Source organism: Camellia sinensis, chromosome 12, assembly GCF_055761805.1.
Source record: "Camellia sinensis isolate YWXY chromosome 12, ASM5576180v1, whole genome shotgun sequence".
Lineage (NCBI taxonomy): Eukaryota > Viridiplantae > Streptophyta > Magnoliopsida > Ericales > Theaceae > Camellia > Camellia sinensis.
The window spans coordinates 129726022-129749447 of NC_138972.1; the positions used below are offsets into that span (position 1 = coordinate 129726022).

General features: G+C 36.1%; 1 protein-coding gene across 1 annotated transcript; it reads left to right on the plus strand.

The window, feature by feature from the left end:
• Nucleotides 1-5741: 5741 nt before the first annotated feature.
• LOC114323986 (zinc transporter 3) lies at nucleotides 5742-21575 on the plus strand. The gene is made up of 3 exons (XM_082899841.1): nucleotides 5742-6478; nucleotides 10245-10394; nucleotides 21117-21575. The coding sequence occupies exons 1-3, from the start codon at nucleotides 5846-5848 to the stop codon at nucleotides 21420-21422; spliced, it is 1089 nt and encodes a 362-aa protein (XP_082755967.1). The 5' UTR covers nucleotides 5742-5845; the 3' UTR covers nucleotides 21423-21575.
• The last annotated feature ends 1851 nt before the right edge of the window (nucleotides 21576-23426 follow it).

A 23426-nucleotide genomic window follows, 5' to 3' on the forward strand; every position in this document is an offset into this window, starting at 1 on the left:
AAAAGCAGAGGTGGTCGGCCAGCTACTTTAAGTGGTCGGCCGACCACTTTAAGTGGTCTCCCAAGAAGACAACTAGTCGGCCATGGTGGGAGATGGTCAACAGCATGAAAACAATGCAGTGGAGTGGTGGACGGCCAGAAAAGGTGGCCCAAAGACCAAGCAAACCAGTTTCCCGAGCAGAAAACTAGCTGGCGAGAAGCAAAGTGGTCTCCAAGGGGAAGAACTGGTCTCCCACCCTTATACCACCTTCCAAACAAGGAAAACAAGGTTTGTACCAAAAACAAACCAAAACGGATGCAAGACGAAAGTTCGGGAGGCAAGGCGCGTAGTCGGGAGCCTCGAAAACTAGCTGTCGAGCACCAAAAGTGGTTTACGACCACAAAAGTGGTCTTCCAAACCACAATGGCCCTCTAGGCCAAGGAAACAGGGTGTGGTTCAAAAACCACGTCAAACGGAAAACGTTAAGCGTCTCGAGACAAGGCGCGCGGCCGAAGGCTCCGAAAATAGAAAACTAGTCTCCAAATGGGAAAAGTGGTCTACGACCACAAAAGAGTGGTCTACAAGACCTCTCCTTCCCTCAGGCAAGGAAAACAAGGCTTGGTCCGCAAATCGAGCTGAAGCACAAAGAGTTCAGAGGCCCGAAGGCAAGGCTCTCAGCCAAAACTCTGAAACCTCGAAACAAGCACAACATGTGCAATCACCAAGCGCTCAATCAATGACGTCTGAGTCTTAAGGTCGGTCAAAAATGGGGTGTCTACAGGGGCTCGGCATTGAGGTGTCTGGAAGCACGACGTCCTCATCAACCAAGTGTTGCGGCTAGGGTAAAGCAGTTCGTGCACATTTGCTCGGCTGAGATGTGGAGGGCCTTGCAGTTGGAAGGGCCACCACGGTATCATGCGGCTGGCCGATTGGCTCTAGCCCGGCTTGAGCTTCACCAATGGTTTGCTCGGTGATGAGCGCTCACACGGCTCTTTTCTTTGCCATCTCTTGTTCCTCTATTAACGGGATCAGCTTGATTTGAGGAAGTATGGGATTTGGTTCAGGTGATGGCTCAAGAAGAAAGTCTGTCACCCTGGTCTTCCTCCTTTCGCTATATCTGTAGGTTGGTTTGAAGTTGAGTAGCTCGGCCCAACCTCGATCACGGTATCGAAGCGCGATGCGGAGAGCGTCTAAGTTGGGGTATTGGTATTGTGACTTTAGCTGGTTCAGGTCTGCATATGGAGAAAGACAACGGTTAGCGCGATGTAAAGCTTATAAATAGCAAGAGTAAAAAAGGACAAACTAAGTCAAGGTATTCATACTGGCTGTTCCTTTATTCCAGTTAATACCGTAGCCCGGTATCTGGGCTTCCTGGTCTTCAAAATTGCCAGAAACTTAGAAAAAGTCATCATCATTCACGTCTTTGTCCGGTGTATTTTTAATTATTTTCTCTCGGCGTCTTCTTATTCTTAAATAATACACCCAGCCGTCTTCATTTTGGTCGAGTGAGTACTGATGGAATAGCTCGGCCAAAACCGAGGTTGAGGCCAAGCCGGCAGTTTAGTTCGACGATGCCGTTTATTATTCTATATGAATTTGTGGAAAGTTGGGTGGGGCAGAGTCTTGTCTGCCTCAGGAATTCACAAAGGAGAGATTGTACGGGAAATCGTAGACCGGCTTCTATAATGGATATTACAGTAAAGGGCACAAAGCCCGATTTTCCCCAGGATGTGGTATTTGGTTCGGCTAGTGAGAGATGGACATCGTCAGGGATGTTGTAATCCTTGTGGAATTTGGCGATGGCCCCAGGGGAGTTTACTAAGAACTGGTATTTACCCATTTTGCTTAATTTGTTTATAAGTTAGCACAGTAGCCTATCTCGGTGGTGAGATGACGTTGAAAATCTCGGTTGAGCGTGCAAAGGTGTGCCTGGCCAACCTAGTCAAAGTCTGCAAAGTGAAGATAAAAAGTGTTATGTCCAGATAGCTGAACCGGGCTAAACAAAAGGATAAATAAATATAAACTCTAGATCGGCTAAGTGGGTTGTAACCCTTAGCTCGGTCATTGCGCGAGTTTTTAGCCCGGTTATTGAGCATTGAGGATCTTAGCTCGATCAAAGCATGAGTTTTTTAGCTCGGTTATCAGGTAAGGTTTGCTAGTTCGGTCAAGTACGCACCTATCACAAACTGGCTCTTAGTTCGGTCATGGTGTTATTTTCGATCAAAAGGATCGCATTCAAGATTCATGAAGGATTCAGCTAAGGTGATTATGGCCTAGGGATGTGTATTTTGAGTTTTCATTGTCCTTACCCACTTGTGCAAAGCTATGGAAATATATTTTGGAAAATATATGTATATATATGTGTCTATACTATACATACTCATGAAATAAACAAAAAAAGCGAAGGATTGAGGGACTTACAGTTTTAAGATAAAAGGATGAAGGTCAAAACGGAGAAGATGCCAAGCTAGAACATGAGTTTTGCAGGCGTTATGGTTGTGAAAATGGAGGCTCAGAGGGCAAGAGAGAGAAGGTGAACAATAGAGTGCCTGGTTCAAAAGCTAGGGTTTTCGTATAAGGCATAGAAAGGACAGGACTATTCAAAATTTGCGGAGTATGAAGACGGCTGTGACAGCTATCCAAGAGAATAGAAAACGATTCAGACGCGCAGAACAATTGAAAAGACGTTTATGGACCGGACTCATTGGTAGCCCGGTGGAAGGTGAGCTCGGTTGGCTTGAATATTTTTAGCTCGGCTGGAGAAGTATAATCCCAAATCATGCTTTGCAGATGGCATTAAGGGGTAATTGAGAGGGTAAAATGTGTAAATCTGGGCCGAGCTAAGACTAGGTAGAAGCGAGCCGAGCTGCGGGCAGAGTAGAATGGACTTCGCCATTGGGCCTAGTTAGCTCGGTCATAAATAACTAAGATATCCCAGTTGAAATATGCCGAACCGAGGTACAGGAAGCCAAAGAGAGGAACTGAGCTAGGTGAAGCTCGGTTGAATCTACCGCTTATGCATGGCGATGTTAGCTCGGTCGTTTTGTCATACTACCGAGGTAAAACCATTTCACTTGGTTAAAGCAGTGAGAAGAGTGTTAAGGGATAAGCATTATCTCTTAGAGATGTGATTCCTAGGAGGACTCTACATTGAGGAATAAAGAGTTTTACTAGGATTGTGACACATAGAATCTATAAAAGCTCATAGCAGGACCTATATACAAGTATCACAATTTTGACTCCTAAATACACAGAGCTTTTGTCTATGGTCTATTGTCTATTGTCTATTTGCTGACTTAAGCATCGGAGGGGTTTCCGGCACACACCTGCCTGCTAACTTATGTTTGTGTTTTCAGGAAGTAAAGCGACGACGTTTGGAGGAGCGCACACTTGAATCAACAAGATTATACGAGAAGAATTATTTCGTGCTCGTACATGATTAAAAGGGTTTGAGGAATTAAAAAAATATTATCACATTCAGTGCTTTTTTTTTTTTTTTTTTTGCCCTTTTTGTTTTTTTGGTCATAGTATTAGGATATTCCATTTGGGAGGAATTGTGTAACCCAAAAGTTGTCTATCGAATCGGATCCAATATCATGGATTAACTACATCAATAAAATGGTAAAAAATGGTTTTTCATTTTATCCCAAGTTATATCATAGTATAATCAATTATAATACAAATACTCTCATAATATATATTATCTCATTAAATGTTATATGTATTACTAACCAGCCTATAATCTCTAGGCATTATTTATCCCCATAACCCACAAAATTAATTAAAAAATATCCATCATGTCCAAAGATTTTTTTTTTTTTTTTTTTTTTTCAATCAACATGAGGATATTTACCATTTAAAAAAATTACATCAGAAGAATTATAGTGACAACTATAAAAGTTCAATAAATAACAGAAAAGAAACAAATGGTTGTTCAAGTTTATGGGGCACACTAACGTCCTGTTCTGATGATTAAAATTATTCATTTTGTAGAGATGTTAGTATATATCATTTAAAAAAAAATCGATTTGATAATCATAACATTTTATTTTATCTCGTTTGTCTCTTTAAAAAAATGTAAAAACACAATTGTTTATCTTTTTTTTTTATCATAAATGCGATAAAAAGAAAAAAATACAATTATATGCTTGATTCAATTTTTTTATAAATAATATATATGGAGAATATTACAAAATGAAGAATTTAAATAATTGGAACACGAGAGAAATGGAATTGTTTGATCCAAAAGATGTGGATCTCTTGAGCCTACAGTCTAGGTAAGATGCCAGCTTTCCTATCTCTTCAAGGGATTCCTTAGATATAGAACCACTTCCAATTAAAACAGGCAGGGGGAATTCGTGATGAGCCGCACGAGCAATCAAATTTAAATTTAAATTTAAATTTAAGAGAAATTCAGTCAAAAAGACAAAAGGCAACAAATCGGGGGTTTTGCATGCGACTATTTATTTTTAAACTCAATTATTTTAATGATATAATTTAATACTTTACTATGAATTGATAATTTTAATTACTTATCACTATATTTTACCCTATTCAATTAACATTATCTCAAATCATTTAAATTAAAATCGAATTAAAACAAATGCAATTGGGTTGAGGAATTTTGCCACCCTTTGTTAGAGGGCAAATCTCTCATATGTAGTGTAGATTTGCACTAAGTTTGGAAAATGAAATTAATTAAGAAAAACAAAGTTTGAAAATAATATTTGGGTTAAGTTTCTTTTATATTGAAATCTCCATATAAGAGAACTTGAGAGGCCTGTAAAACCCATCACAAGTCCCGTTTCGATGATTCGAATAATTCATTTTTTATGACTCATTGAATAGAATACTGAGGCAAAAAATTAAAATAATCGGATATCAATAGCTATATGTTTGAATCAAATTTGTATTATAAAAAATAAATGGTCATTCTTAAAATTATATTTGTCGTCTATTTTTTAAAAAATAAATATGATTCAAATATATAACTACCGACATCTAATCATCTTGATTTTTTACATAAATATTGTACTCAATGAAAAAAAAATAAAAGGTTTGAATTACCAAAATCAGTTTCAAAATGGACCTATCAAACCCATACACTGTTTCAAATTGAAATGACAACTTAAAAAAATCAAATCCATAATATTTTAATAGGTAAATTACACTTACACCATCTGAGATTTGAGTTTAATATATGTCACCCCCTAACATTTGAAAAATTACACCATCCCTTGTTATTATAATTATTTAAACAGAATGAAAATAGTGAACTCATACACTCTCTCTTTTCTTACTTTGCTTTACTTCCTCTGCTTTTTTTTTTCCTTTTCTTTTACTTACTTTTTTTTTAAATGTAATTTTCTTTGTTTTTATATTAGGAGTTGTTACATTTTATATAAGTATGGAGTTTATGAAATGAGATTAATAATTACAAGAGTAAAAATATAATTTCCAAAATATCAAGGGTGCAATGTAATTAGACAAAACTTCAGGAGTGTCAATATAATTTATACTATTTTAATTAACTTGTTTAGCTGCAATGGGATTCTCCCATAAATCAAATAAAAATATTTGGGACCTCAAAGGTGAGGACTTCATAACTTTCAAAATGATAAAAATTAATCATATATTTTTATTTTTTATTTTCCTGGACCAATGAGTAGAGTTATGAGAATTATATTTTGTTAAGGTACGTAGCATTGTTATAAATCAAATGACCTCATTATTCCTCCACTAATTGTCCATACGTATAGCTTTTCAATTCCATTTAAATCTCTCTCTCTCTCTCTCTCTCTCTCTCTCTAAGAGTAACAGTACTCTGTCACTCTTCTCTGGTATCAATCAATTTTATAATTCAACAATGAACATCACTTCAATCTTCGTTCTCTCCCTCTTCGCAGTTCTAGTTCTTCCCACTACAGCTCTCGGGGACTGCACTTGCGACGCCGGAACGATCAACGGTGGAAACAAGAGTCAAGCATTCAGGTACAAATTTGCGGCCATAGCTTCGATTCTCGTCGCCGGAGCGATCGGAGTCTGTCTTCCGGTACTCGGCAGGTCCGTACCGGCGCTCCGTCCGGAAAAGGACGTGTTCTTCATCATCAAGGCGTTCGCCGCTGGTGTGATTCTGGCCACCGGCTTCATCCACGTCCTTCCCGACGCCTTCGACCACCTGACCTCGCCGTGTCTCACCGGAGAAGCTTGGCAGTTTCCGTTCACCGGATTCGTGGCGATGATGGCAGCGATCGTAACTCTGATGATTGATACGTTTGCGACGTCGTATTTTAAGGGGAAGGTCGATGATGATGATGGTCATGCCAAGGCCGGAAGTACTACTGTCAATGTTGAGGATGGAGGTGGAGATCACGGCGGCGGCGGCGCTCTTCATGTTCACACTCACGCCACTCACGGCCATGCTCATGGATCAGCCGCCGTGCTTTCGTCACACGACTCGGGTGTCGCTGAACTTATTCGACACCGTGTCATATCTCAGGTACCATACTTATTTTAATTGAGAAATGTTAGAGATCATGAAAATTTTGTCATGAAAAGGATCATGAAAAATTTGTAACCTTTAGATTACCTTGATTAGTGTGTGATACTTTATTGTAAGTGTAATCCAAAGGTCACAAATCTTTCATGACCATTTTCATAAAAGACTTTTCATGATACCTAGCATTGCTCATTTTAATTTATTTCGTACCTTCACTATTTTTATTCTTACCATATCGAAATACAACAATGCTAAAATATCATAATTTTTGTGATTATAATGGTTTAAAATTATCAAAGCGACATCATTTTGAATACAAAAGATACTAAAATGACGTCGTATTGACAGTTTTGAACCATTATTACTACAAAAATTATAATCCCAAACATTTTCCATTCAAATATGCATACTATTACATTTATATATATATATATATCTTTTTAACAATATGACATTTACGAAGTCTTGTCCAAATTATTCAAATTTATTTAGATAAATTATTATCTACATGTATTTATATCCATAATTTTAGATTCTGTTTCTCTAGGGATTATAGATGCTGTTAAATACGTTTCTTATTGTTCACTAGTTTTACGCTATGTCGGTTGGGTAGGAAAAAAAGGATTTGGAGCCGCTGCTGCAGCATTTATTGTGCGTCGAAATGGACCTATTTCGGAGCCTATTTTAATAATTCGAACCATTCACATTTTAGAATATACCAAGTAGAATATGTTTGTAAAAAATTAAATTAATTAGATATCGTTTACTTATTCATTCACTCACATTTCTATCTACAAAAATAAATAATAATTGTGATTTAAAATATTAAAATGAATACAAATGTAAGTAGATGAATAGGTAAACGATATCCAATTAACTTGATTTTTTGCAGGTATATTCTACTTGATGTACTCTAAAATGTGAACAGTTCGGATTATCAAAATGGGTCCTGAAATTGGCTCATTTCTGCGCACAACAGATACTGTTGCACACCCCGCGCAGCAGTATCTCCAAACTCGAAAAGAAAACATATATGTATATATATATTCTACTGTGTGGTGTAATAAAAAATAAAAATAAATAGAAAATAATTTTTATAATTAATAAAAAATAAGTCTATTTAGATAAAAAATATTTTTTACTTTTAAAAGATAGATTATATTTTTTAGATTAAAATTTTATTAATGTCGTTACACTACTATTGTCGCCGCCACCATTACCATTGCCACCACCGCATCATCACCCCACCATCATGCCACCACCTCTCCCTCCATATTCGTTCTATCGCTACCACTACCAAACATTAAAAAAAAAAAATTAAAATACTTAATTTCCAAACAACACCTTCATATAGTTATATCATTGAATATGTGAATTATATATGCTTTTTTATTTGTATTATAACATTTTTATGTAAATATTTATTCGGTCATAATGGATGATGGCATTTTCAATTTTTTTTAATTGTTGTCATGTTGGTGACTCTTGTAGGGTAGATCATGTCACTTTTGGAAATTACCCCAATGTAATTTTAATTGAATTAACTAATGGTATAATTAATCATTTAATTATTATTAAGGGGATTCTAAAATTTAAATTTCACCGTATCTTACCTCAACAAAGGGAATGCCATGAACCAATTGGGCTACTCGGTAGACCACTCTCAATTGAGAGATCAGGATTCAATCATAGTAGGTTATTATTGATTATTTTGTCTTTTTTGGTTGTTTGTTTTTACTTGTATTTTTAGATTTTTATAAATAGTTAATTATTAAATTTGCTTAATAAAGACAGTAAACATTCTTCTCCTTATTGAAAAAAAGAAGAAGAAAGTCTGAATAATATACTTGGACTCATTTATAGCGAATATCAACTTTACTTTATTTATTTATGAATTCATACCTATTGACTCATTTAATTATTAAAGTTGTGCAAATATATTCTTTTTTAAGGTGGTTTAGAGCAAAAGTAATATATTTTCATAATTGAACAAATCTAAATGCATAGATTTATAAATTAAGGAGTAAAGTGATATTCATTAATAATAAAGAATTTTTGTATAATTAACATATAAAAAAGAGAGAAAAATAATGCCAATTTGTTTGCAAAGACAATTGAGTTTGCAAATGGCATGTATTTTCATGGAAAAATTGCATTCATGTGTTTTTGAAACAAAAATATTACAAATCAGTAATAAATTTTTTCAATTTAAATAATTTAAATAATTATTATTTTTATATAAATTTATAAATATTTTGTGAGAAGACTATCGAATTGCAATTTTTCATATTGTTATTATGATTTGTTAGCAGTTAAATGAAAAGTGGTTTGGTAGATGTTTGGCTTAGATTTCTGTGATGAGAAATTTTAATTTGTGATGATGTGAATAGCAATGTGAAATTCTATTTCCACACACTTGATTAACTCAGTATACATCTTCTCTCTAAATTTTTTTATTACATTTCTATACTTCAATCAAATTACCAACACACCCCTCCCTTTCTTCCTCCCTCCTAACTCAACCCTAACCTTTGCCATTGCCGATCACCGATAGTCACCTCCCTCCCTTCCTATCATCACCACCTTCATAGATATATGTATATTCTGCAAAATCTTCATATCCTTTTAATTGTCAATGTCAAAATTTCAAACAGGCACATAGTATAGCCATTAAACTTCCACAAAATATTCAAGGGAAAAATAAAAAATTGTTATTAATTTGCTACAGAGGCTTCAATTAACTTCAATTTTCTTAATTAAAACTGTAAAACTGTCACTTTTAAACAATCATCCTAAAAATTGTGCAAAAGAATCATAAAATTTCTGGTAAAGAAGAGAGTGAGGCTCAAATCTGCTCTGATATCAGGTTGATAATGGAGTTAAACTTCACCATGGCTGCAACAATGGTTGCCTGGTGAGAGAGAGAAAACTAGATCTAGTCTCTCCCCCCTTATTCTCTCTCTCAATGGCCTTCCGAGTTGCCCGCCATGAAACGGATCCAAATCTCAAGGCCTGATTTGAAAACCCAGAAAAACCTATCATCACAGCCTCTTACAAAGAAGATAGTATAGTTGGTTGTTATGTGGTTGATGATGATGATGATGATGATGCAGCAGAAGGGTTGAATCACTCTAAAGGATCTAGATTAATTTGATGAACCGAACCCAACCCCAATCTAACCCAACCCAACACAACCCAACTCAAAACCACACAGAGCTATGCATATATATATATATATATAGATACATAGTACAGAGTGCTGAGTACATACAAACTCACACACCCAAAGGGTTATTGAAATTTAGATATGAAGATAAAATCGTAAGCTTCTTTTTCTGTTTGGTACAGATTATAGAGAGGGGCACCCACCCTTAAAAATTTCCCATCTCTTTGCTTAAAAAAACCTCATTTCATCATCTAGGTTTCAATCTCCTAGAGGAGGAAGTAGTGGCAGGAGGAAGAGAAGGCAAGGGAGGGGCAGCGACAACCGTGGAAAGTTGAGAGGGGCTGAGAAAGGATCGATGCAAGTGGGAGGTGATGGTTGTCGGCAATGGTTAGTGTTAGAATTTGTTGGAGAAGAAGATGGTAGTTTAGTATTATCTAAAAATTATTAATATGTATTGAGATAAAATTAAAAATTTTAATTTATATATAATGTAAACTGAATAAATAATATATACTAAAATAAGTAAAAATGTGTAAATAGAATTACCCAACAGCAATGGATGGTTGGTAATGATATGTTTGTGGGTGATTTTTAAATAAGGTTTTGGAATTGGGAATTGTGGTCCACTCGGTGATTATTGGAATATCATTGGGTACTTCGGAAGATGTGAAGACGATAAAGGCTCTTGTGGCGGCTCTTACCTTCCATCAATTCTTTGAGGGCATGGGTCTCGGTGGATGCATTGCTCAGGTATTACTATGCGTATCTCTTATATTATTTATTATTTAATTCTTTTATCATTTTTAGCTTTCATTCAGGTATAATGTTCATGTAATTTTTTTTTATAAAAAAAGTTTGAGTTCTTGACTATTTTAATTTAAGAGGGTATTTAGATTTAATAGATCCATTTTTTAACCAATTTCGGTGGTTTGAATCGTTTATTATTTAAGATTCATTGAGTAAAATATTTATAGAAAAAATGAAGATAATTGGACTTTGATAGCTATATCAAATTTGTATTACAAAAAATTTATCTCAATTATTAAAATTATATTTATCGTCTATTTTTTTAAAAATAAATATAATTAAAATATAGATAGTGCTACATGCATCAATTAGTGTACTAACTAGTGTACCAACACTAATTATGATATTATTATTAATCCTACTTATTATACAAATTACAAATATTAAAAATATCTTAAATTATGTTACATCATCAATTGGTACACTATTTAGTGTACAAATTGGTACATATAGCATTACTCTTCAAATATATAGTTACCGATATCTAATCATTTTAATTTTTTTACATGAATATTATTTTTAACAAGTCGTAAAAAGTGAATGATTCCGATTATCGAAATTGGTCTTAAAATGAACCTAACAAGCAGTGGCGGAGTCAGGAAACTAAATCAGAAGGGACACTTGGCCTCGTTTGGGAACAGGCTAATTTAGTAACTTTTTGGCTAATTGACTAAAAAGGTAGGTAAAAAAAACTTGTATGTTTGGGATGACTTTTTGACTAATCACGAAAAGTTGTGCAAAAAGTAGAGAGAAGCCGTAATTGTTGACTTTTTGGTATGACTAATTGGCTAATTGGCTAATTTAGTAACTTTTTGGCTTTTTGGCTAAAACAGAGCCTTCCCAACTTTAATTTCTTTTTTCCATAACCAACAATAAGAAGATAATAATAATTTTTGAATTAATATTAACAAAAATTTAAATAAATTATTACAAAAGTATTTCATATAAAATTTTATAATTAACTTCGAGTAAAATCGAAAAGAAAGTGTTGCGTGTAACTAGTGTATCATGGACAATATAAAAAAGTCATATATTTATTGTATGAGCACCGAAATAATCTTCTCGTATAATCCTATTGATTAAATTTGCACTCCTTCAAACGCCGTCGCTTTGTTACCTGAAAACACAAATGTAAGCTAGCTGGCAGGTGTGCGCCGGAAACTTTTCTGATGCCTAAGTCAGCAAATAGACAATAGACAAAAGCTCTTTGTATTCGAGAGTAGAAATTGTGATACTTGTACATAGGTCCCACTATGAGTTTTTGTAGATTCCGCCTAGCATAATCCTAATAGGACTCCAGTCCTCCTCAACAGAGTCCTCTTAGGAATCACACTCCTAAGGATAATGCCTATCCTGGTACCACCATATTTACTGCCAATCAAACGAGAAGGGTTCAACTCCTTTACCTCGGCTTGTATCAAACTCAACTGAGCCAACACTTCTTCAATGCTTTAGGCAACACCGAAGTAAACCTTTCTGCAAGATTGTGTCCTACGGAGCTACCTTTAGCTCAGTCCGTCTTCCTTCTAGCACCCCGGCCTACTACAAGCTTCAGCATTGCATAGCTAGGTCAAAGCCCTAGTTTCCTTCTATTGGCGAGCTCGGTGTGTAAACAATCCAAGATCGAGCTATCCAGACGCGGGCCAAAAACCTCAAAGCTCGGCCCAATGGACTTAGCGCGGCCCAATTTAATCACATAAATTACCCTTTTAATTGACCCTTAATTCCATCTGCATAGCATGCTTGGGATTTATAATCTTCAAGATGCGCTAGAATATCGCCCGAGGTGAAGTCCCTCGGCTAGCCGAGCTAAAAAATCCACTCGGTTACCACATCCTTGACGTAGTATAGCCCACTTTTCCACGTTGCTGACACCACGTCCTTACTGGGACACGTGGCGCCTCTTCATTGCCCCTACCGCTGTGACAGCCGTCAAACATAACTTCAAAATTTGAACAGTCCCGCCTTTTTACCTCCATTTTACACTTATTCCTTTCATCTTCAAATATCCATTGTCACTGTTCATCTTCTCTCTGAAAAACCTCTCACATTTTTTAACCCCAAATCCTCACTTGCTATTGCCAAGTCTCCATCCCAGTACCTAAATCGCCTGGTTTGCTCATCCCAATCCTAGCGGCTCGTTTATTGGATTCTATCTTCACGCCTTTAATTTGTAAGTTCCTCATGTCTTTTTTTTTTTTTTTTTCTATTGTTATACCCTTGTTTACTTCCAAAGAATGGTGTCTGGACACCAGATATGTGTGTTTATACCCCAAAACTTAAACCAACATCGAGAACATTGAAACTCCATGAGCATACCTAGAAACACACTGACTTGGGACTAAGAACCAATCTAGAACTATGCTCTTGATCCAAAATCATACTGCGACCGGGGTAAGAACCGGTTTATGAGTTAAGGCCCGCCTCCGACTGAACTAGAAATCCCTTACTCAACAAACCGAGCTACAACGCTGTTCCTACCCCTTGACCGAACTGAATTTAACCCGGTTCCCAAAACTTGTTTCGCTTCCCGATTGTTCCTTTAGCCGAATAAAGGCTAGCACGTGCTTAACTGCTGCCGAGCTAATCTTAATATAATTTGTTATTTAGCCCGGTTTAACACTTGGGCATAACCCTCTTTCTATTTCCACTTTGCAAACTTGACTAGGTTGGTCAGGTACACCTTTGAACTTTTCCCCTAGGCGACTTTGCTCAACCGAGCCAACCAAAGCCACAACAGCGTCAAGCTAGGCCACCGTGAACACTTTAAAATGGCCATTTTTGTTTTTTAAGTAAAAATGGCAAAATACCGGTTTCTGGTGGACTCCCCGAGAGCCATGGCCGAATTTTGAAGAGATTACCATATTCCAAACGATGTCCACCTTTCTTTAGCCGAGCTAGATACCACACCATGGGAAAAATCAGGCTTCGTCCTTTTCACCGTGGTGTCCATCGTTGAGGGGGGACATCGAGTCCCTGTCCAACCACTAATCTGTAAGTTCCTTAGACAAACTAGGCTTTGCACCACTCAATTGTCAATCAATACTTATAGGATAATCAATAGGATTGTCGAGCTAAATCATCGCCTTAGTCTTAACCTCGGTTTAGCTGAGTTGTTCCATCAATACTCGCTCGGCCAGAATGACGATGGCTGGGTTTATTACCTTAGAGTCAGGAGAGGCCGAGAAAAAATACTCAAGAAGACACCAAACAAAGACTTAAACGACGATGACTTTATCTAGGTGTCAGGAAATTTTGAAGACCAAGAAGCCCAAATACCAGGCTATAACATAAACTGGAATAAAGGAATAGCTGATAAGAGCAATCTGGTTTAGTTTTCTTTGCTATTTCAACAACCACCATGCTAACCCTCGTGATTGTCCCTTGTGCAGATTTGAACCAGCTTAAGTCCAACTACGCTTACGCCAACTAGAAGGCACTCCGAGCCACATTACGATATCAGCATCGCGATTGGACTGAGCTACTCAACGTACAACCGATCTACCGTTATAGCGGCAAAAGGAAAACGAAAGTAACTACTTCTTCATTGAGCCTTCCCATGAGCCCGATCCCACTCTTCCCCAAATCAACCTAATTCCCCTTACAGAAGAATAAGAAATGGCAAAAAGGAGGGCCGTGCGAGCACTTATCACCAAGCAGACCTCTGGCGAAGTGCAAACCGAGCTAGAGCCATCTGGTTAATCGCGTGAAACAGTGGTTGCCCTTCCAACTACTAGGGCCACCACATCTCAGTCGAGCAAGCGTGCACATACCTCATCGACCGAACCGTAACGCCTAGTAGATAAGGAGGACACCGCGTTTCCTGAACCTGCCCTGCCAAGCATAAAGCCCGCATGCTCCAGCCGAGTAAGCCCATCAGAATGGGCACCCTCAATGACTTACAAGAACCATGCTGTAACCACTACGGATTCAGTGGTTGCAGACAAGGACCACATGCTCGCCTTCAACCTCTCTAAGAGTGTCTGTCTACCACTAGACATCGAGCATCATGACCACCTAACCAAGCTCAAAGCTATTCGCTCGGCAACCCAATCGATGGTGCTTGTAAGTTCTCCCACATAGGTGTTTCCATATTAACCATCTATTTGCTCGGTTTAGCCTAACCTCTTCCTCTCCTATCCGCAGGCCTTGCAGAAAAACCACGTGGCCCACAAGCGTGTGCTTGAACTCCGCAAGACCGCTTGGTCGAGCATGGCTAATGCAAAAGCCAGGGCGGCTGAACTGAAGGAGGCCCAGCTAAAGTTGGCTGAGCTGGAATCCAAAAACAAGCGTCTGACCGAACTAGTCAACGTTGTGGAAACCAACAAACAAAAAGCTCTAGCCGAGAGAAAGGACCGCTACCTTTGTGAACTGGCAAAGTTGGAAAGAAAGAAGATTGCCGAGATCACCGAGCTGCAGAAAAAAATGGAAGATGCTGAAAACTGAGGCTTCAAATAAGGGAAGGCAACCTACATCTTGCAGTGTGAAGCTGCCAAAAATATCTTATTTAAATGCGGGTGGAAAGCTGCTATTGTTAAGCTCGGTTAGGGGCCACACACCAAGATCTTTCAGAACCCTCCCTCTCACTTCATTCCAAGCTATATGACGGACTATGCCAATGCGGTCCAACAAAAGTTTCTTCAAGAGGGGAAGGAGGAAGAATCCCCTGAATCGAATAATGCCCCTCCTGAGAACACTAACCCCGGTCTCCAGCCTCTTTTGCCAGCTCAGGTGGATCCTTTCAGCCAACCGGTGCCAAGTTCGGTTAAGGGGGTGCCTGTAACCGACCTAGTCCATGAAGTACCCACCGAAACCGGCCTACCGAGTAGCAAAGCCCTGGTTGATCTAGATGCTGATTTGGACGATCTTTTTGCCTAATTTTCTTTTATTCTTCACTTTCAACGAAAAATGTAACCGGGCTACAAGCCCCTCCTCCTGTAATGGATTTCTAATGAATGAAAGTTTTGTTTGCTTTTTGACATCTTTTTGTTCTGCCATTGTACCTTTTCCCTTTTCCCTTTAGTCTACTAACTTTTTAAAAGCCTATCTGGCCTAATTTAGCTCGGCCTTCCCTTATCCTGCCCACCCCTTTTTTTAAGGCCGAGATAAGTATCTCGGCCGGACAACAACTTCAGGATCTAGATAAGTGTTGGTCAAACCTGCCAGTCTTTTTTAGCCTAGATCCTTATCTCAACTAAAGAAAGAAAAAGTGTTAGTCAAACCTGCCAGTCTTCTTCAGCCTAAATTCTTATCTCGGCTGAAGAAAGAAAAGTGTTGGTTAAACCTGCCAATCTTCTTCAACCTACATCATTATCTCGACTGGAGAAAGAAAAGTGTTGGTCAAACTTGCCAACCTTCTTCAGCCTAGATCCTTATCTCGATTGGAGAAAGAAAAGTGTTAGTCAAACCTGCCAATCTTCTTCAGCCTAGATTCTCATCTCGGCTGAAAAAGAAAAACTTGTTGGTCAAACCTACCAACCTTCTTCAGCCTAGATCCTTATCTCGGCTGAAAAAAGAAAATTGTTGGTCAAACTTGCCAACATTCTTTAGTCTAGATCCTTATCTCGGTTGAAGAAGAAAAACTTGTTAGTCAAACCTGCCAACTTCCCTAAGCCTAGATCCTTATCTCGGCTTTAGAGACAAGCTAAAATGTTGGTCAAACCTACCAACTTTCTTGAGCTTGGATCCTTATCTCGGCTGAAGAAGAAAAACTTGTTGGCCAAACCTGCCAACCTTCTTGGTTGCCCCCAGTCGGCATCAAGTACGAGCCATTTTTACAAACTTGGAAAGGAATTTTGCTAGAAAAAAGTCTACTTGTTTTATTGAAATAGAGAAATTACAAGTGTTTTTAAGAAAAGGCTAAAATTAAAATAGTTTGAGGTTGGCCGTGTTCCATGGTCTGGGAACAGCCTTGCTGTCCATATCTTCTAAGTGATATGCATATTTTCCTGCTAGACTGATCACTTTGTATGGTCCTTCCTAGTTAGGCCCTAACTTGTTATCTCCTGGTTCTAAAGTGTTACCCATTACTTTGCGTAGTACCCAATCTTCAATCTTAAATTGTCTTGGGTGCACTGTTTTGTTATATTTTCTAGACAATTCTTGTTGATAAGAGGCAATGTGCACTAATGCCCTTTCTCTTCTTTCTTCTGCAAGGTCGAGTTTGAGGGCTATGGCTTCACCATTCAAGTTTGGATCACAATTCTTGCTTCTAATAGTGGGGAAACCCACTTCCAGTGGGATTACTACCTCCATGCCATAGGCCAATGAAAAGGGTATTTCTCCAGTTGATCGCCGAGGTGTAGTACAGTAACCCCATAAAACATGGGGAAGTTCCTCAGCCCACTTGCCTTTTACTCTTTCCAACCTCTTCTTCAGACCGTCTAAGACTACCTTGTTGGAAGCCTCAACCTGGCCATTAACTTGGGCGTACACTGGTGTAGAGTTATAGAATTCTATCTTGTATTTTTCGCAAAATTCCCTAAAGATTTTGCCATCAAACTGAGTGTTGTTGTTAGATATTAAAGCCTTAGGTATGCCGATCCGGGTTATGATATTCTGCCAGATGAATTTCTTGACGTCTTTTTTTTATAGATGTGAGTGTTTTTGCCTCCACCCATTTTGTAAAATAGTACGTTGCTGGGAGAAAGAACTTTTTGTTACCAGGCGCAGTTGAGAGTGGTCCAACTATATCCAAGCCCCACATTGCAAAGGGCCACGGGCTGGTCAATGGTAGAAGCTCTCTGGTTGGTTAATGTATTTGGTGTGCAAACTTTTGACATTTTTCGCACTTCTTGACATATTTCTCCAAATCTGCTTACATGTATGGCCACCAATATCCTTGTAAAATTGCTCAATAAGCTAGTGACCTCCCCCCTTGGTGGCTTCTACAAACACTTCATGTATTTCGAACAAAAACGCATCGACCTTGCTGGGATAAACACATTTCAAGTAAGGTCCTGTGAAGGACTTTTTGTATAATGCTAGTGATGGGGAGAGCCAAAATCGCTGTGACTTTGCTTGAATTTTGTTGGCTTCTTTCTTTTCTTTAGGTAAGATGTCATCTTTTAAAAATACTAAGATGGGGTCCATCTAGGAAGGGCCTAGTTCGGCACAACATGCTTCGGCTGCTTTGGGTTCTTCAATACTTAGTTTAGGTAAGAAGTCAATTAGCAATGGGTGTGGGATAAATGTATCTGCCATTGACGCAAAACCAGCCAGCTCATATGCTTTACTATTTTCCTTTCGACCGATTTGCTATATCCGAACTACTTCAAACTTCATGATCTCCTTTCTGACCAAGTCTTGGTACGTAGCCATCCTATCATCCTTTGCCTCGTAGTCGCCCAAAATCTGGTTGATTACCAGTTGGGAGTCACTATACACCATCAGTTCTGTGGCCTTCATGCGAAGTGCTGATTTCAAACCTGCTAACAATGCCTCATACTCTGCCTCGTTGTTGGATGCTGGGAAGCCAAGGTTGACTGTCTGTTCAATTGTTAGGCCATCTGGTGAGATGAGGACTATGCCCAGTCCTGCGCCGTGCCTGTTGGATGCTCTAAAGAGTTTCCACATCTCTCCGATGAATAGCTTCTAGCAAGTGGATGGGTCTAATGATGTCTTGGGATCAGGGGCGTTGCTGATGCCTTCATCCAGGTTTATGTCTGCCGTTAGGCTTTGATCCTCACTATCTGTCTGTTTCAAGACTCTACTTCTAGGTGAGTCCTCCCTGGCAGTGTTGTGGTATGTTCCTTCTTCCCTCTCTTTAGGCCTGAATGGCTTGCTATGCCATTGGGCGTCCTGCTTTGGGGGCTGTGCAATTCCTGTGCCACTTTCCCCCATTCTTTCGGTTGTCCCGGTCAAGTCGATCAGGTAAACATGATGACTTCTTAGCGTGAACTCGGCTACAAAGTCTACCAAAGCTTGGGCCTTTATTGCGGTTCTTGGTTGAAACTTAATGTCGAACTGCCTTAACTCCACTACCCACTTCAAAATTCGTCCTGAAAAATCCGCTCTTTCAAACAAGGCTTTTAAGGGGAAGGCCGTTAGGACAATCACGATGTGGGCATGGAAGTAGTGCAACAATTTTCTTAAGGTCATCATCAAAGCTAAGGCCAACTTTTCTAATGGCATGTACCATTGCTACCTGTCGGATTCAAATTGAGCAGCCACCAAGCCATCACTTCACCTATATAAATAGGCAATCCCACATTTGGATTTTTACTCCAATTTTCGTCCATCTTTTGCTGCAAATCATCTTTGCATTTTGCTGCATTTATTTCATTATTTTTCTGTGAGAAAGAGTATATACACTAAGTGTGTTCGTAGAACAAATAAATTGTAGTGCTGCATTTGTTTGTTGTTGATCATTTCATCCTGAGAGATAGACATCCATATTCTGAAAATACCGAGGAAATGACGAATCTGTCTTAAGATTGTTAAACAATTTTCTCTCATTTATTTTATTTCTTTTATATTCTGTTTGTTATTAAGTACACAAACAGAATTAGTAGAAAATTTGATAAATTTTCCAACACATATAAATTTAAAAATATAACTCTTGCGGCGGTGGTTCAGTGGAAAATTATTAGGGCATGACTATGTACATATCTTTATAATTAAAGAATAAAATAATATAATTTTATATTTTTTGAGTTATAATAATATAAAAAGAAATTATAAATAAATACTACATAGGATATAATCAAAGATTTCATAAGTCATAACTAAAATATCTTCATAATTAAAGAAGATAATAGTATAACTAGTGATGTATATAGTACACTCCTTTTAAGGGATGTGTATAGTAAAATTTCTCAAATTATTATATTAATCCTTTCGTTATTAGAAGAATACACTTTAATTTGGTGAAGTTGTTAATAATGCAAGTGTGTCACTTTAAAGTCTATTAATATCATTTATAAATTTCCTTTGTAATTGTTTTTAGAGGTAGGATAGAAAAAATTGATAGTGAAAGAATTAATTATACTTATTTTGATAATAGTTGTTAGTATAGAAATTGTTAAATTATTTTTATATGAAATAAATATAAAATAATAAAACAAATAAAAATCATGGTTTTTACTTAAACAAAAAACAGAATTGATTAAATATTTAAGTTCGAATTGTGCTGCCCACCATTAAAAAATAATAATAATTGTACTAAGCCGAATGACTGGTCGGACATCCCCCAAACGACCGGTAACATCCCAACTCTGAATATGAATCCCAACGCTGAAGGCCCATCCTAATCCAAATGTATTATGAATCCACTTTCCAAATTTTTAAATAAACACAATATTAGTAGGTTTTACCTCCACCTCAATCCAATCCCTTCCTCCATCTCTTAAAACAAACGAACCCTTAGGGTAAGCTCTCAATAATAATTTTTTTGCCTAATAAAGATATATGAAAAATGCTATTCATATATAAAACTAATACAAAAAATATGATAATGTCATTTTGATAAATATTTGTGAGTTTTGTTTTAAAGTAAATGGTCTATATCGAGCCACATTATTATGCACAGAAATTATATATGAATTTTTAATTTATATATCATTACTCAAAATATATAGAAAAGCACGTATACTTTTTAGTTTCGAAGTTGATTTGATCAATTTTAAAGGCTTTCTCGGGACTAGTTTGTCAATAGGCTAAAATAGTTAAAAAAATCAAAAAATTATTATAAATGGTCACATTACTGTATTTATTTTTCTACATATTTTTTTTTTTTTGTAAAAAATCATTAAAATAACTAATTCTCAAATGAGCCGTAAATGTAATTAGTCACAAAAAAATGAAACAAAATACTAAATCATATTACTTACTCCATCTAATAACTAAAATAATACAAAAAAGTCTCTCCTATTGAGAATGTCTCTTCTTGTAATAAAATTCTAAAATTTAGCTTTCATTAACTTCACTTCCTTTCTGTCCAGTGACAATAAAATTTAATAAACTTTTATTTAAACATTAGTTATTTATTATTTATTTTTATTATAAGGTAAACTACCAATGGGTCCTAATAGTTTGATTTAATTCCTATCAAGTTCTACTAAAAATAAGTCCTAGTAAAATCATCAATAAAAATAATTTTTTGAGACGATTTTTTGCATGCTTAAAAATTGACAAGTAGTGACTTTTTTGTCACAATTTTTATAAATTGTCGCTAAAACTTACAATTAGTATCATTTTTCTGTGACGAATTTTTCAAATTATCACTGAAAGTTAAAAATTAATGACATTTTTTGTGAAGATTTTTTTAAACTGTCACTAAAACTCATAATTAGTAAAGTTTTTTTAATAGTATTTGATAAAAAATACCATTAATTATCATAGGACCCTATTAGATAATAAATCTACCTATTAGGACCTACACGCAAATCACTCTTTATTTAATGGGTATATTATGTGACTGAATTGACGTGATATACTCTTCCATTTATTATTTATCATATGATAAATAGTGGGACTAAAGTTTAATATGCCTGAGCTATCAATATCTAGAGCCAACACAAAATGACTTTTCGAATCTAACAAATGGAGTTTACTTGATCATATGACATACTCATTACGTAAAATGCTTTATGTTCAAAATTTTATAGTAATTTGTAAAGATTTAGGATTTGGACTTGACTATATATATGTCGGGCGTTGGTGTAGGCAAAATTCAAGTGTAAAGCAGTGGTAATCATGGCAATATTTTTCTCTCTCACAACACCAGTTGGAATAGCAATAGGCATTGGAATATCGAGCAGTTACAACGAAAATAGCCCAACTGCCCTAGCTGTAGAGGGCATTTTAAATGCAGCATCAGCTGGAATACTCATTTACATGGCTTTAGTCGATCTTCTCTCAGTTGATTTCATGAACCCCAGGATGCAAGCCAACCGAAAGCTTCAGCTTGGAGCCAACGCTTCGCTCCTTTTCGGTGCCGGCTGTATGTCACTTTTGGCTAAGTGGGCCTAAATTGATTACTTATTACTTTTGTTTCCACATTTGCCTTCTTCTTCTTATTAATTACCCACCCTCACACATGTATATTTTGCTTTTTACTACCAAAATGTTTTAGGAAACATATATATACACGTAAATGGAAGCATCCTTATTATCGTTCAAATATTTTCAGCTCTTTTTTTTGGCTTCAAATAGGTCTTTTTATTTTTTTTCTTTTGATGTAAGAGCATCTCTCTCTTTGGCAATAATTATAAAGTAACATTTTTTTTCTTAATGCTGTGTTTGGTTAAGGAATTTGGGAAGAGATTTTGAAAAGAAAAGGAAAAATGTGAGTAAAACTATATGAAATATAGACATGATTTATTCACATTTTACCTACCTTTTTCATTTCCCTTTCCAAATTCCTCCCCAAATTCTCCAACCAAACACAGCATAAATGAATTTTTCAAAAATTTGTACTTTTTTTTTTCTTTATAACTTTTCAAGTCCATCTAATTTGAAAGAATTTAAATTTTTTTATTTTTATTTTTTTGGGGGGTTCACAGCTTATTTCAATGAAGAGGTGTTTGTTCACATAATTTAAAAATCCATGTTGAAAATCAAATTCAATGATAATTCATTTACGCTCTATTTGTTTGGGAGAGAAAAAAAAATTTGATAGCCGTAACAAGACAAAGGTGGACGTAGTGTGATAGTGACAGTAGTGGTGATATAAGTGATGGTGGTTGAAGGGGGTGGTGTAATGATATTCTTAAAATTTTAGTTTAGAAAATGTTTTTACTTTTTAAAAGTTAAAAACATTTTCTAGTTAAATAAACTTATTTTTTATTAACCATAAAAAACATTTTTTTGTTATACCAAATGTCAAAAAATATATTTTTCAATTTTTTTTTTTTGGGCCCAAACATCATAGCGTTAATATATAACTTCTGTTTTGCCAAAATGTTAGGTAAACAATGCACATGATACTAGGAAAGTTGGAAAGTGTATGTAATAATTTTTTGTCACGATAGCCCCACTGAGACACAAAAGCCTCCGATAGCATTTTGGGCCCGAAACTCCACTTGCGTGGCCCACCCATTCTTACTAGTGTTTCTTAAAACCCAGTCTGTACAAAACGGCCCACAAGAAGCCTTCTTTCTAAGAACAGGTCCATATCAAAAACTAAAACCTCTAATTGATTTAGTTTTCAGAATCTATACTTCTATACTATATATTAAGCAAAAGAGAGTTTTTAACCCCAAGGCCTGTGAGAGCTTCAATATCCCAATTTGAATTTTTTAAATTTTTTATTTAAAAAAAAAAATTTAGCATTTATTGATTTGATCAAAATTTCCTAATCAGCATTTACTAACTTTTTCCAATCCACATGTCTTTCCACATGTTTGCATTTATTAATTTGGTCAAAATCTCTCATCAACATTTAAAATTCCCGCATACAAATAATTATAGATACAACCCGTGCATGGTTACTGCAGTAGCCTTTTTAATTTCTCCTATACATTATGATTAGTGATAAGATTGTTAAATTATTTTTATAAAAAATCTTAAAAAACATAATTTATATACTAAAAAAAATAAAACAAATATAAATATCTATAATTATCCCGTGCATAGCACGGGTGATAGACTAATTTATTTTATGAAAACTTTGAAAGAAACTAAATACTAATTTAGTAATAAAAAAAAATACTCATTATTTTCTTATGATTTTATTTTTTGGGGGACGAGGGCAGGGGGACAATCTTTTTTTTTTTTTTTGAAAATTTTAAAATATATTTCTAATGTTAATTTTTATCACAATAATTTTTAAATTTTTTTTTAAAGAAAAAATTCTTCAGAAATTGAAATTAAACAGAAATCTCTTATTCCTCGTCCAAATTAAACCCTAGTGTCTCCCCTACTTACCATTGAAATTCTAATAATATTACATACTCAAAATTATTTAGAAAAATAATTTTATAGATCACATTTATTTTGGATGCGACTTATATAATACTAATTTTAAATTTACAT

What these genes read in the sequence shown, in the direction of transcription:
- LOC114323986 (XM_082899841.1), top strand. Translation starts at nt 5,846, where the DNA reads ATGAACATCACTTCAATCTTCGTTCTCTCCCTCTTCGCAGTTCTAGTT. An exon ending in GACACCGTGTCATATCTCAG is followed by an intron (nt 6,479 to 10,244) that starts GTACCATACTTA and finishes TTTTTAAATAAG; the next exon opens with GTTTTGGAATTGGGAATTGT. An exon ending in TCGGTGGATGCATTGCTCAG is followed by an intron (nt 10,395 to 21,116) that starts GTATTACTATGC and finishes GCGTTGGTGTAG; the next exon opens with GCAAAATTCAAGTGTAAAGC.